We start from the raw sequence: 15,068 nt of genomic DNA on the forward strand, positions 1-15,068 counted from the left end.
TCATGATTAAGCTCATTTCAATTAAATCTTCACAAAAATAATTTTGAGGTTTAAAGATGATGAGATTAAAGTAAGGCACACTCATTTATGCAGTCTAATAAGACTTTCACATGGTGAAAATCATAATCTAGTGATTGTTATAAGAGTTCCTGGGATTGTGTTGCACTTGATCATTTAAGATAATCAAACAAAATTTTCTATTTAAAAATGGGTTTTTAATGCAGATTACTCCTAATGAATTTACTTCCTAAACCTGGCTTGTGTAGAGGTTTAGAAACAAATTTAGAGATTTTTTTTTATTTTTTAAAAGATTCACTTTAAAATTTTTCATTTGAAAAGCAGCTACACAGGAAGGAGAGAGAGGCAGAGAGATTTTTCATGCACTGGTTAACTTCACAAATGGCTGCAACAGTTGGAATGAGCCAATCTATAGCCAGGGATCTGGAGCGAGGAGCTGGTTAGGAAGTGGGACAGTCAGGACATGAACTTGTGCCCATATGGGATGCTGGTACCGTGCAGGTGGAGGCCTAGCCTACTGTGCCATGGCACTAGGCTTGACCTCCTTTATCATTTATAACCAGATGATAAGAAGTAGCTAATCATATGATGTGTAATGAACTTAATACTTATTTAAATATTGATGTAGATTGCGATGAATTTTACCTGGTTACAGTCTGGCCCAGCCAAGTCTGTTGTGGACATCTGGAAAGCGAATCAATGGATAGAATCTATTTCTTTCCCCTTTCTTTGTAATTCTGACTTTGACATAAATAAAATAAATCTTAAAAACATCCCACTTACCGGGCTCAGTGTGATGGCCCAGTGGCTGAAGTCCTCAATTTGAATGCGCTGGGATCCCATATGGGCACTGGTTCTAATCCCTGTGGCCCTGTTTCCCATCCAACTTCTAGCTTGTGGCCTCCTCCAGGTCTGCCACGCAGGTGCAGGGGCCCAACGCTTTGGGCGATCCTCAACTGCTTTCCCAGGCCATAAGTAGGGAGCTGGATGGGAAGCGGGTCCACAGGGATTAGAACCGGAGCCCATATGGGATCTTGGCATGTTCAAAGCATGGACTGTAACCGCTAGGCTACCGCACTGGGCCCCACATGAGTATTCTGTTTGGTGTGAAGAAAGCACAACTGTCTTAAGTGTAATATGTTAACAGACTTCTGGGTAGGTTATATCTGTTTCTCATTGGATTTAAAAAAGAGACAGGGATAGAGAATTGCTGTCTGTGAGTTCCTGCTCCCAAATGCCCACATTGGCTGAGACTGGGACTGGGTGTGGCTGAAGCCAGCGACCAGGAACCCAAACTCATTCTTATGTGAGTGGCAGCAACAAAACTGCATGGCCGTCACCGTTATCTTCCAGGGGCTGTATTTGCAGGAAGCTGGAATTAGCAGCCAGAGACAGTCTGAAATTGAACCCAGGTACTTCTCTTTGAGTTGTGGGAATCCCTAACTAGTGACGTAAATTAAATGGCAGAGGTCCTGGCGCAATAGCCTATTGACTAATGTCCTCAGCTTACATGCACTGGAATCCCATATGGGTGCCTGTTTGTGTCCTTGCTGCTCTACTTCCCCTGCAGCTCCCTGCTTGTGGCCTAAGAAAGCAGTCAAGGAGGGTCCAAAGCCTTGGATCCCTGCACCTGTGTGAGAGACCCAGCAGAAGCTCCTCGCTCCTCACTTTGGATTGTCTTAGCTTCAGCTGTTGTGATCAGCAGATGGAAGATCTTCTCTGTTTCTCCCTCTCTCTGTATATATGCCTTTCCAGTAAAAAGAAATAAATGTAAGAAAAAAATTAAATGGTGGACCAAATTTCTACCTATGTCATTGAATTTTAATAGAGGTAGACAGTGTCTGGTTTGAAAGGACATCAGAGAGATTTACCAAAGGTTAATGAAAATTGCAAATTAATGAAAACACAATGTATGATTTTCAAAATTATTTGTATTAAAATAAACATATTTAAATTAACAGAGCCAGAAATGAACATGCAGCACTATAAGAACCAGAGATCAAGAGAAAACCTAGTTTCAAAAAATGGAAAATGCCAGATAATTTGACAAATAGGAACCTAAATACAGAAGGGTGTAACACAGGAACTAGCTGAGTGTTGTTTCCTTTCCCTATGTTAGGCTGGCATTTGAAGTATAGCAATGACTATCCAATTTTTGTTCTTAACAATTTTTGCTTAGATGCTTTTCCACTAGGTATTGGCATGGTCACCTAAGTGTGTCTGTAAAGTGAGGTGTTTTTGTAGGTTCTCTTCTTGAAGACTCTGAGACAATGATGTTTCTTCCTTTGTTATATTTTTCTTGCACAGGTTGTTTTTCAGGGTCAAATGATTTCAACTCATGGACAAAATGAAGTCATAGCTATCGATGATATATCTTTCAGTTCAGATTGCTTCCCTGCTTATGGTAAGAACTTTTGTTTCATTTTTATTCCTGAAATGTATTGTAAATATAGCTACATTAAAAAAAAATTTAATGGATTTGATCTGTTCTTCATTTTTGGCTATGGGCTTAATGTGGATTATTGACTGTTGTTCTAATACATGACATAATAGTGACTGGAGTTATAATAAAAGCAAAAATAGATGATCTTCACTGACTTGAATACTGTAAAAAGCTACATGGTATAATTTAGCCTCATATTTAAAACCTTACAGTGATATTTATTCTGGCTAGTAAAACTTTAAAAAGAGAATTCTGTGTCATCTAGGACACTGGTAGAAAACTGGTTTCCATAGACTTGAAATTGGATGCTTAGAGAACTGACTTTATTATTTTATTAAAAAACACAAAATGGAGAGAGTGTTACTTATAATTTATTTTCTGCTTATTCTAAAATATATCAGTAAAGCATATCTCATATATTAGGCTTAAAAATAACTTATGTTGGGCCCGGCTGCGTGGCCTAGCGGCTAAAAGTCCTCGCCTTGAAAGCCCCGGGATCCCATATGGGCGCTGGTTCTAATCCCGGCAGCTCCACTTCCCATCCAGCTCCCTGCTTGTGGCCTGGGAAAGCAGTTGAGGATGGCCCAAAGATTTGGGACACTGCACCCACGTGGGAGACCCGGAAGAGGTTCCTGGTCCCGCTATCGAATTGGCGCGTACCGACCCGTTGCGGCTCACTTGGGGAGTGAAACATAGGATGGAAGATCTTCCTCTCTGTCTCTCCTCCTCTCTGTATATCCGGCTTTCCAATAATAATAAAAAAAAATCTCTAAAAAAAATAACTTATGTTTACCCCTTGGTTATATTAACTAGATAAGATTGATTGCTCATTTTTATTGTTCTCAATAAAATATTCAGTACTAAAACCAGAATTCCATCAAAACAATTAATTTAATCAGATGAGCAAAAGCCATACATGTGGGTGTGTATATAGATTTCAAAATTTGAAGATCAATCAAAATATAATGTAATTTTTCCATGAATTTTTTGAAACCTGATTATATCTGATGGATATCTTTATTTCTTTTATAAATGTGATTATATATGAAATGATTAGCAGAATAAAGAGTGTTGGTTTGTAGACAAATGTTCTAAGTCCTAATTTGATGAAAAATATGGTAGTTATGGTAAAAACTTTTTTTAAAGTCAGAAGAAATGTGATAGTGGTATCAAGAGAGCTTAGAAGTTTTGATAGGAGATGTCTGTGTTGTGCTTGGATTTTTTACAGTATTCTTGCTAAGGTGAAGGAGCTCATAGATATGAAATGCATCCTTTGCCTCACAGACTGAGGTAAAGTTTTATAAGACAACCCCTTCAGACACTGGGATACATAAAGTTGCGTTTCATTTTTGTGTTACTAGTACTCTGTTCAAATTAGGTGAGAAATCACTATATATTGTGATACATAGAAAATTGAAATGGAGAACTTGAAAGGAACATATTGTATCCTCCTTTGAGCTCCCTATAGGAAGTAATTGAAATAGCAACCTCAGTGCCTATTCAGTAAAATAAGTTGGCATGTATTAGATTTGTCAGAAGTTATATATCAGAAAAGATGAACAATGGCGGCTTAAGGTGAAAAAAGAGTACAAAGGAAATGAACAGATGTTTTTCAAAAGAACAGATTCAAATGGCTAACAGACATATGAAAAGATGCTTAGGCTCCCTGTCAGGGAGATACAAATAAAAAACACATTGAGGTACCACCTAATTCCAATAAGGTTGGCCTATACTCAGAACTCTATTGACAACACCTGCTGGCATTGATGTGGGGAGAAAGGTACCCTCCCTCACTGATGATGGTAGTGCAGGCTAGTACAACCACTATAGAAATCAGTATTGTGAAAGTACTTAGAAAATTGCAAATAAACCTGCCATATGACCCAGCTATCCTGCTCCTAGGAATATACTCAAAGGAAATGAAACCTACATATGAGAAGGGGATCTGTAATCCTATATTTGCAGCACAATCTACAATAGCAAAGACATGGAAACAATCCAGATGCCCATCCAAAGAGGAGTGGATAAAGAAACTATGGTACATTTACTCCATGGAATATTACTCAACCAATAAAAAGAATGAAATTATACCATTTGTAAACAAGTGGTCCCAACTAGAGGCCATTATGCTCAGTGAAATAAGTCAATCCCCAAAGGACAAATACCATATGTTTTCTCTAATATAAGGAAACCACTGTGCAAATTGCAAGTTCAATAACTCTTTCCATACTGTTTTGGCTACATCCCATGTGTTTGATGTTTTTGTTTTCACTTTAATTTCTTCCAAATGGTTTCTTTTCTCTTGTCAAATTCATTGCTGGCTCATGGATCACACATCGGCATGATTTTACCCAAGAGGCTGTTCTGTTTTCTTTTTGTCATCCATGCTTTGGTGATTCAGTGTCACAGTTTCTCGACTCCATGGTGCTGTATTTTTTTCTCCTTTTTTGCTTCTGTTTTAACTTCATACCTATTTTTGACCTTATTTTATGGGTTCTCATTTAAGGGAATGTACAGTGATGGAGTAACAGGGACTACCATATCCAGATGTGAAGATACAATGCAACATGCATTCCTGCTTCCAAATCAAAAATAGACTCCCAGTGAAACTGTTGGACATGTCCAGACAGTGGGATGCTGGACGGTCTGACATTGTCTGTACCAGCAATGTCCGGGCACACTTAAATAACAGACTGATGGAATTATAATTCCTTGTAAAGGAGTATAGTATTGTAACAATATGGGTTAAATCAGTCAGGAGGTGGGAATTTGGGGGATCAAATCCCAGACTCTATAGAATTGTACCATAAATTCAATATTTGAAATAAATTAATAATAAAAAGAAGTGATATATCAGTAAGGTAAATGCTTACTACACTGCTGCACACATTTCCCTTAAAATTCCCCATTCTGCCACTCTGAATAGTCAGAACCAGAGCATAGTTAACTCATTTTTTTCTTGGTAAGACAACTGGTGCCAATTAAGATCACTTAGGTAATATTTTTACATGCTTCAGGTTTTTTGTTTAAAGATTTTATTATTATTGGAAAGCCGGATATACAGAGAGGAGGAGAGACAGAGAGGAAGATCTTCCATCCTATGTTTCACTCCCCAAGTGAGCCGCAACGGGCCGGTGTGCTGATCCGAAGCCAGGAACCAGGAACCTTTTCCGGGTCTCCCACGCGGGTGCAGGGTCCCAAAGCCTTCGGCCGTCCTCGACTGCTTTCCCAGGCCACAAGCAGGGAGCTGGATGGGAAGTGGAGCTGCCGGGATAAGAACCGGCGCCCATATGGGATCCTGGGGCTTTCAAGGCGAGGACTTTTAGCCGCTAGGCCACGCCACCGGGCCCACATGCTTCAGTTTTATAATTTCTGCAGAAATAGAGATTGGCAAGCAAAATGATTCCCCACTAGTTTTATTCACTAACCAGCATTACTACCCACATACAAAGTAGAAAACAGCAAAGAAATCAACTGCTGCCTGAATTTTTGTAAGTTTTGGAAGTTAGGCACTGGTTCCTGACCTTGAAACTTTATTCACGTTACAAATTTTTAGCAGAACATCTTTGGATAGACTTTGGAATTGATATTGTCCATAATAAGACTCTACTATCATTTCACAAATGCCATTTTTAAAAAAGATTTATTTATTTTTATTGCAAAGTCAGATATATAGAGAGGAGGATCTTCTGTCTGATGATTCACTCCTCCAAGTGAGCACAACAGCCAGTGCTGTGCGATCCAAAGACGGGAACCAGGAACCTCTTCTGGGTCTCCCACGCGGGTGCAGGGTCCTGAAGCATTGGGCCGTCCTCAACTGCCTTCCCAGGCCACAAGCAGGGAGCTGGATGGGAAGTGGAGCCGTCAGGATTAGAACTGGTGCCCATGTGGGATCCTGGCACATTCAAGGCGAGGACTTTAGGCACTAGGCCACGCTGCTGGGCCCTCAAAATAAACACTTTTAAAAAAATGAAGTAACTAGTAAAACTCACAAAAGAGAGGACCACAAAGACCGAACTTAAGGGAAAGGGAACAGTTCGTGTTTAATAAGTGTCCACCACACGCCTTGTAATATTTCTGGGAATCAAAATCATTTTGTTAATTACTCATGGTACACCTACAGGAACAAAAGCATGTTCATAACAAATGTTCCAAAGACCGAGTGCCAGATCTTGTAGTGAGCCCTTAAAAAAGCTCCAGAAAATAACTATGGGTATAAAAAATTAACTGTGACATTGCATGAGAACATAAGAATGTTGACTATTCAAAGGAATGCTGTCAATTAGAGAAATACCAATGCCTGGAATTTCTAAGGCAATAGTTCCAGACTGCTATAATAAAATGTAGTATTGTATTTGAGGTGATACAGAAATGAAGTTTATTGAAGTCAGGCATCAATGCATTTTAAGGTTAATGTATTGGTCAGGACTTCTACATCGCTATAAATTTATACAACATGACCAAATTTGGTGCAAGAGAAAACCTTAAACCCTAAGACTGAGGTGTTCAATGAATTTAGAAAATAGGTATATAAACAAGAGAGGGTAATAAGGTGAATGCCATGAGTCAAGATATTTTACAAAGGATGAAGAAGCATTATTGGAGGTTGAGAAGAAAGTCAATCTTGATTTTAGGCCTTGTGTTTTATGGAGCTTTGGAAAAGGATTTCTCCTCATGATAAAGCTGCAAAGTATATGATCTTTTTAGGAAAAAGCTAGGAGTCTGGTGAGATTACTTGGTTTGTTCTTTGAATGGTGAAGCTATAGAGGGTATTTTGCTTTTAAAAATAAAATAATTATTGAAGCTCTATTTTAGCTTTGGGAATGAAATCATACCTGTATTGTGATTAATAATGTGGAAAAAACATAAAATTTTAGGGGATAAGATGGTCACCTGCATGGATTTGTATTTTGTAAATGGCGGGAATGTTAGAGTTGGTAAATTAGAATGTGACTTAATGCCCTGTGCCACAATACTGGTCCCAGACAAGAACATATATGTATATATATTTTAAAATTTAATTATTTATATTGAAAAGGCAGATACACAGAAGGCAGGAGACAGAAAGATGCTTCATCTGCTGGTTCAAGTGCCTGCAATGAATGGAGCCTAACTGATCTGGAGCCAGGAGTTTCTTCAGGGAGACCATGTGGGTTCAGAGACCCAAGGCTTTGGGCTGTCCTCTGCTGCTTTCCCAGGTCACAGGCAAGGAGATGAATGGGAAGTGGAGCAGCTGGGATATGAACTGGTGCCAATATGGGATCTAGCACATGCATGGTGAGGACTCTAGCCACTAGGTTATCACAGTGGGCCCCAGACAGGAATATTTTAAGAAAACTGTAGATCAGCATTCTAACAGACACAGAGGTCATCAGCATTTTGAAATAGAATCCAATAATACATAAAAGATAATATATCATAGCTATCCAAAAAAATGCAAAGCTAATTTAATGTTTGGAAAATAATCAATGTAATTCACCATGTTAATAAACTGAAGAAAAGTATATGATGATCTGAATAGATCAAGAAAAGACAGTTGGTTAATTGACCATAGATAGATTCATTGTAAAAATGTCAGCAAACTGTGAACTTCTTTTTAAATTTTTATTTTATTTTATTATTATTTTTTTTACTTATTTTTAAGTTTTTATTTCATTTTTTAGTAGTGTTTTTTTTAATTATTTATTATTTAACTTCATTAATTACATTGTATTATGTGACACAGTTACATAGATACTTGGGTTCTCCCCACCCCTCCCCAAACCCTCCCACCATGGTGGATTCCTCCACCTTGTTGCATAACCACAGCTCAAGTTCAGTTGAGATTCCCCCATTGCAAGCATATACCAATAAATAAATAAAGATTTATTTATTTATTATTGGTAAGTTAGACACACAGAGAGAATAGACAGAGAGGAAGATCATGTCTGATGATCCACTCCTTAAGTGGCTGCAACAGCTGGAGCTGAGATGATCTGAAGCCAGGAGTCAGGAGTCCCCTCCAGGTCCCCCACATGGTTGCAAGGTACCAAGGCCCCGGACCATCCTCAGCTACTCTCGCAGGCCGCAGGCAGAGAGCTGGATGTGAAGCAGAGCTGTTGGGACTAAAACCAGTGCCCACATGGGATACCAGTGCATGCTGGGTCCAAGCAAACTGTAAACTTTAATTTTGTAAAGGACATGTACAGAAACTGTACAACTAAAATCATATCAAATGTTTTGCTCATAAGATTGGAAATTAGGAAAAATTCTACTCATAATTTTTGTTCAAGATACTGGAAGTACTAGCCTGTGCAATAGGGCAGGAAATGTACTAAAGACATACAGTTAGGAAAGTGGAAAATAATAGGTGTTTATTTGCAGATAACATGGTTGTGATTAAGATTTTGGATATTAATACTTAATCAGATGTGAAATTTCCAAATATTTTCTCCCATTTTCTTGGTTACCTCCTTTTCCTTTGTTGAGTGTTTCCTTTGTTTTGCAGAAACTTTTTAATTTGATGTAATCCTATTTGTTTTTGTGTGTAGTGCCTTGCTTCTCAGGTCTTGTGCCAATGTTTTGCAATGTTTTCTCTATGTCTTTCTGTAGTAATTTAGTGACATAATGTCTTAGAGTTAGAGTTAGATTTCTGATTCACTGTGAGTTGATTTTCATACAGAACATAAGGTTGAGGTCTTGTTTCTTACTTTTGGTTCAGGTGCCTGGTTCTTCCAACATCATTTGTTGAAGGGTCTAGCTTGTGGTAAATGATTAGTTGGTGTAGACACATGGCTTGATTTCTGGAGTGCCTAATCTGCTCCAGTGGTCCACGTTTCAGGTTTGTCCATACCATGCTGCTTTGTACATAACTGCTGTGTAATATATCCTGAAATCTGATGGTGTGATTTTTTTTCCAGATTTATATTTTACAATTACTTTTTCCAGATCTTAGAAGAGCATCTGTGATATTTTGATAAAGATCTTAATGAATCTGTGGATAATCTGGGCATATTGATGATAATAATTCTACTAATCCTGTGTTTGGAAGATTATCTCCCAGTTCTTAAAATTTTATAGCTTTCATTGTAGAACCCTTTCACAGTCTTGGTTATATTAATCTTATTTGAATTTTTTGTAGCTGGTATGAATGGGGCTGTTCTGATGCGTTCTTTCAGAACCATGGTATTATTTGTGTAACAAATGCTATTGATTTTTCTGTGTTTATTTTATGTTCTGCAACTTCGCTAAACTCTCTTATGACTTCTAATAGTGTCTTGGTGGTCTTTTGATTCTTTTGATTCCCCTAAATATAGGATCATGTCATCTGCAAACAGGGATATTTTCACTTTTTCTTTTCTCACTCCTATGGCTTTGATTTCCTTTTCTTGTCTATGGCTCCAGATAATACATCCAGGACTCTATTAATAATAATGGTGACAGTGGACGTCGGTGTCGGTTCTGGATCTTAGTGGACATGCTTCCAACATTTCCCCATTCAATATGATGCTGGCTGTGTGTTTGACAGATATTGCCTTAGTTGTGTTGAGGACATGATCCTTCTTACACTCGTTTATCTTAAGTTTTTTGTTTTTGTATCATGGTAGAATATTGCATTTTATTAAATGTTTTCTCTGCATTTATTTAGAGAATCACATGGTTTTGGTTTTTCAGGTTGTTAATGTGATATATCACATTTATAGATTTGCCTTTGCTGAATGATTGTTGCATAACAGGGATAAATCAGACTTGGTCTGGGTGAATGAACTTTTTAATGTGTTATTGGATTTGTTAGCTAGTATTTTATTGAGAATTTCAGCAACTTTGTTCATTGGGAACATTGGTCATAGTTATCTTTGTTGAATCATTTTCTGATTTGAGTAGAATTGGAATTAGAGTTTAGAAATTTAGAAATTCAGGAGCAAAGGCACCTGATCCTGGGTCTTTCTTTCTTGGCAGTATTTTTGTTACTGCTTAAATCTTCATCTTGATTATCAGCCTATTTAAGTTTTCTGTGTCTTCATGGCTCAATTTAGGTAAATTGTAGGTGTCTAGAAATCTGTCTGCTTTTTGTATATTTTCTAAGTTGTTGGTATATAACTTCTAGTGATTCATAATGAATCTTTTTATTTCTGTGGCATCTGTGATAGCATTTCCATTTTGTATTTGATTTTTATTAATTTGTGCTCTGTTTCTGGTTAATTTAGTCAATGGTGTATCAAATTTATCAAGTTTATTTTTTCAAAAAGGCAACTTTTATTTAGCTAATCATTTGTATTTCATTATTTCTTCTGTAATCTTTGTTATGTCTTTCCTGTTAGTAATTTTGGGTTTGTTTTTTCCTGGGACTCCACACCAATTCGCTTTGGAGTTTCTGGTGTTGCGTTTTTAGCTTTTTTTTTTTTTTTTTTTTCTTTTGGGTTTTCTTCTTTTCGGTAGTAGAGAAATCTCAGAGACTGCTGACCGACCAAGTGGCTGGAGCCCAGGGAGTGTGGGGGCACCAGGGGCCAGCCTGTGCCCTGGACCCCGCTCACCACGCTGAAATCCCACAGCCTTAAGAGAGGGGCCCACCCCACCCTGCAACCTGTCCCTCCTGTGTGGGGGCCTTTCCAGTGCCTTGGGGGTCCCAGACCTCCCGCGAGAAACGAGACTGTCGCCCTGCCCCTCCTTTTTTTTAACTTTGACAATGGACTCGGTTTCCTTTTTTGGTTTTTATCATTCCCCATTCCCTTCGCCTCTTGATGCCTTAAACCTGGGCCACAGGCCCACCGGCCCCGGGCCAGAGCCCCTGGGACGCCAGGCGCCAGGAGCAGCTTGACTGGGGACCAACCAGCTCTGGCCTGGGGAGGGCGGCTACGGGCTCTGCTCGAGCTCGGCACCGCGCCCACCCTGGTGGGCCTCGCCATCCGCCCCCCCTCTGCATCAGACAACTCCACGCAGACATGCCCGGCACCGGCCACCAGCTCGGCCACCCGTGTCCCCTCTGCGGACCTCTCCCTCCCCCCCACATCCTCCCACACAGACTTTTGCGAATTAAAGTTTGTAAGTAATAAAAAAAAAAAAAAAGATAATTTATTTGATACCTTTCCAGTTTCTTGTTGTGTGCAGTAATTGCTATAAACATCAATTTTGTTGCTTTTTATAAGTTTTGATATACAGTTTGTGGTCTTCATTCATTTCTAGGATTTTTAAATTTCAGTTTTGATTTCTGCTATGACTGACTGGTCATTCAGGAGAATATATTGATAGAGAGGAAAGGAAGTGAAATTGCTTCAGTGACTCCTGAAATAATCAAAAGAAGTTACAATTTCTGTAAAAATTAAAGGAGTGATTCAAAGAAGAGCATAGAATTTGACCCAGTTGCTGGAGGAAAGAAAACCAGCATGGCAGGGAGATGGGATGAGTTTTTTATTTATTTCATTTTTTTGAGTAAAATGTGAGGCAAGATGGCTAGGTGTAAATGATCATGTGGTAGGATGGCCTGCAAGTTTAAAAATGGAATAGAGTTTTGGATAGCTGTGCAGAGAAGGAGGAAAATGAAAGAGGAAAGAATGAGGTATACTAGAATATGATGAAATGAGTGATCAGTGCATATGCAAATGTCAGCTGGCCTGTCTGTAGCTGTTTTTTGTGAACCTGTTGAGATCAGGGCTGTAGCAGGTAAAGCGTGTTATTGACCAATGTCTTTGCCATGAGAATTCAGGAAGTATAATAGCCAGAAGATGATTTCTTGTATAGCATTTGAAAGAAAAGAAATGAGGATGTAATAGTGAATAAAAAGAATCAAAAAGATTGCACGACCATAGGCTTCTGAGTTCTTTTGTAGTGAAAATACAGCCATGCTGAAACATGACAATGCATTTTGAGAACTGTATCATTAAATAATGTTGTCATGTGTAAATATTAAGAATGCACTTTCACAAGCTAAAATTGGTACAACTCACTATGTGATGTAATCTCTTGGGACCATCATGTGCAGATTCTGTCACTGATCGAAATGTTGTTATGTGATACATTGTTGTATTGTTAGATTTGAGATACTAAAAGGAGTAAACTGGAAAGGCAGGGATGGAGAATGGGCTACTTGAAATTAAGACACAATACTGCGATCATTAGAAGTGATAATACTCAGAAGCGTGGCAGGAGATATCCCTTCATTAAAAATTGCCTTTCAAGGTAAAAAGAGGTTAGGAACCTGAAAAGCAAGATGTAAGTGAATACTAAGAAACAATGAATGACAGTGAGAAAAGAGCTCAAATCTATACTCAACTGCCGTTCAGTAATGTCTGTGGATGATTGTACCAAGATGGGCCAGTGAGAGGTGCCAATTGATATCCAGAGGGTCAAACCATATCTCGGAGGATGATAACAAGAATTGTCTGGAGGTGGCAAGAGAAGCAATCATGACATCAAGTCCATGTTTATTCGGTTGTTATGTTGAGAAGGCTAAGGGAACAAGAACCAGAAAGTCAAGCACACTTCGAAAAGGATTCCAGGGAAGTGGTTCCAGGGCAGGTTTAATATCTAGTTAGAGTACCATGTTGTATTTGTTGCCAATATGGTTGTTGTAACAGTAAGCTCTTGATTTCAGCATTAAGATATATCACCTATTTCTATGTAAAATGGAAGTTTTGTTTTGGGGCTTGCCATCACAAAGATCTTATTAAAATGTAAAAGCTTTGGCATGGTTGTTTAACTTTGCCTTTGACTCCGTGTGTGTGTGTATGTACGTGTGCGTGTATGTATGTTTTGATTTTTACATTAATAAGAAAGCAAGATTATGTAAGTGATTATCCAGGACTAATGCAGGTATGGAGAAAAATTGGTGGAGGAGGTGTGTAGAACTAATGTTAACAATTTAAGAAATACATCGCTTTCCAGTTGCACCTGCATTTCATCTCTTCCCTCTCTTTAAATTTAACAGATGAAATTTTACCATGTCAAGAAGTGTCTGAGACCAATCAGGAACTGTGCCACCCAGATACAGACCTCTGTAGATTTGATTCTACAGAAGAAGGATCGAGAGGTAAGTGTTAGGCCAAAGTGTCCACTTTGCTGTATAGGCACGTTTTAAGAGTCAGAGACTTCCATATGGAGGAGCACACGCCAATCTGTGTTGACATTAAGGTTCTAGCTTTGCTTGGAGTGCTAATGGAAGTCTATGGTTCATTTAAAAAGGAAAAGTATGGTATATGCATGTTTATAAATATATACTTGCAATATTTACACACATAGTGAGGATGGGAATGGCCAAATTTTTTAAACTTAGCAAATCTATGTGCATTTCTTTTGCTTTTCTGTATTAAGTATTGACAAAAGAGGGCTTGAAATAAAAATAAACTTTGAGAAATGATTAGAAAAATAGAAGATGAAAAAACTAAATGTATTATATATAAGGTGATATCTTAAAAAACAAAGAGCATATTGGAATCATATGCAGGGTTTCTCTTTTAAAATATCACTATGATTACTAGTAGTTAAGATTTGTATTAATTTTTCCAAAGATGTATTTCTGTTATTTGAAAGGCAGATTTATAGAAAGAAGAAGAACCAAGGAGAGAAGGACTTTCCATTTGGTTCATACCCCAGATTGTCACAATGGCTGGAGCTGAGCTGATCTGCAGCCAGAAGCCCGATTTGTAGTGTGCTGTGATACCATGCTGGAGGGTTCGTCCCTCCCATTCTGCTGCTTCCGCCCATTTCCCCTGGCTGTTATTCCAGTTTTCTATGAGTTTTGAAATATTTTTATTTTTGATATATTAAATATTTTAATATAAAATAATTTAAATGTGTTTATTAGTTCTGAGATAACATTTAAATTACAGCCTAAAAAGTTTTATGTGAGTAAAGTTTTATTATGTGATTAAATTTTTCCCCCACATTACAGATTTACATGTATAGTGGATCTTCCTCCCCCGCTCTCATTTTTTTCTCACCAAATGCCCTTCCTAATTATTTGTCACCAGCTATTACAATGATATTATCATTCATTTAACTGTTACAGGCCTCATTTCACTGTTGCAGGCCTAACATTCTGGTACATAATTGTATCATCACATGACAAGTGTAGGAAAAGGAGGAACATACCATAACATGATGTAAAGGTATAATTAAAAATAATGATAATTCTCTTATTATTCAGGAGTAAAAATGCATACTGTTTACATCTCTTCTTTCCCAGTATGTTAACTTCCTTTGTAGCGTTTATAGAATGTGTGTGTGTTCTGTACATTAGTTATCATTTATTAGAGAGAACATTTTACATTTGCCTTTTTGGGACTGGGTTATTTCACCAAGCATAGCAGTTTCCAGTTGGGTCCATTTTGTTGCAAATGATAACATTTCATTATTTTTTATGGCTAATACCTTGGAATAAATCTAGCCAAGCATGTGAGGGACCTCAACGATGAAAACTAGAAAACATTAAAGGATGAAATAAAAGAAGATATCAAATGATGGAAAAATTCTACCATTTTTGTGGACTGGAGGATTAACATGATCAAAATGTATTGCCAAAAGCAGTCTACAGATTCAGTGCAATTCCAATAAAAATTCCAATGGCATTCTTAAAGCTAGAAAAAATGATGATAAAATTGGTATGGAAATGTAAGAGACTCTGAGTAGCTAA

At 38.0% G+C, this 15,068-nt stretch overlaps 1 protein-coding gene across 1 annotated transcript in view; it reads left to right on the plus strand.

Annotated features, from left to right (window-relative positions):
- Nucleotides 1–15,068, plus strand: part of MALRD1 (MAM and LDL receptor class A domain containing 1) — a 172,286-nt gene that overhangs the window by 16,318 nt on the left and 140,900 nt on the right. The window contains exons 5-6 of the mRNA XM_058669699.1: nucleotides 2,326–2,422; nucleotides 13,365–13,466. Of these exons, the coding sequence (XP_058525682.1) occupies nucleotides 2,326–2,422; nucleotides 13,365–13,466 (199 nt within the window). The remainder of the gene's footprint in view (nucleotides 1–2,325; nucleotides 2,423–13,364; nucleotides 13,467–15,068) is intronic.

This window comes from Ochotona princeps, chromosome 10 (genome assembly GCF_030435755.1).
Source record: "Ochotona princeps isolate mOchPri1 chromosome 10, mOchPri1.hap1, whole genome shotgun sequence".
Classification (NCBI taxonomy): Eukaryota; Metazoa; Chordata; class Mammalia; order Lagomorpha; family Ochotonidae; genus Ochotona; species Ochotona princeps.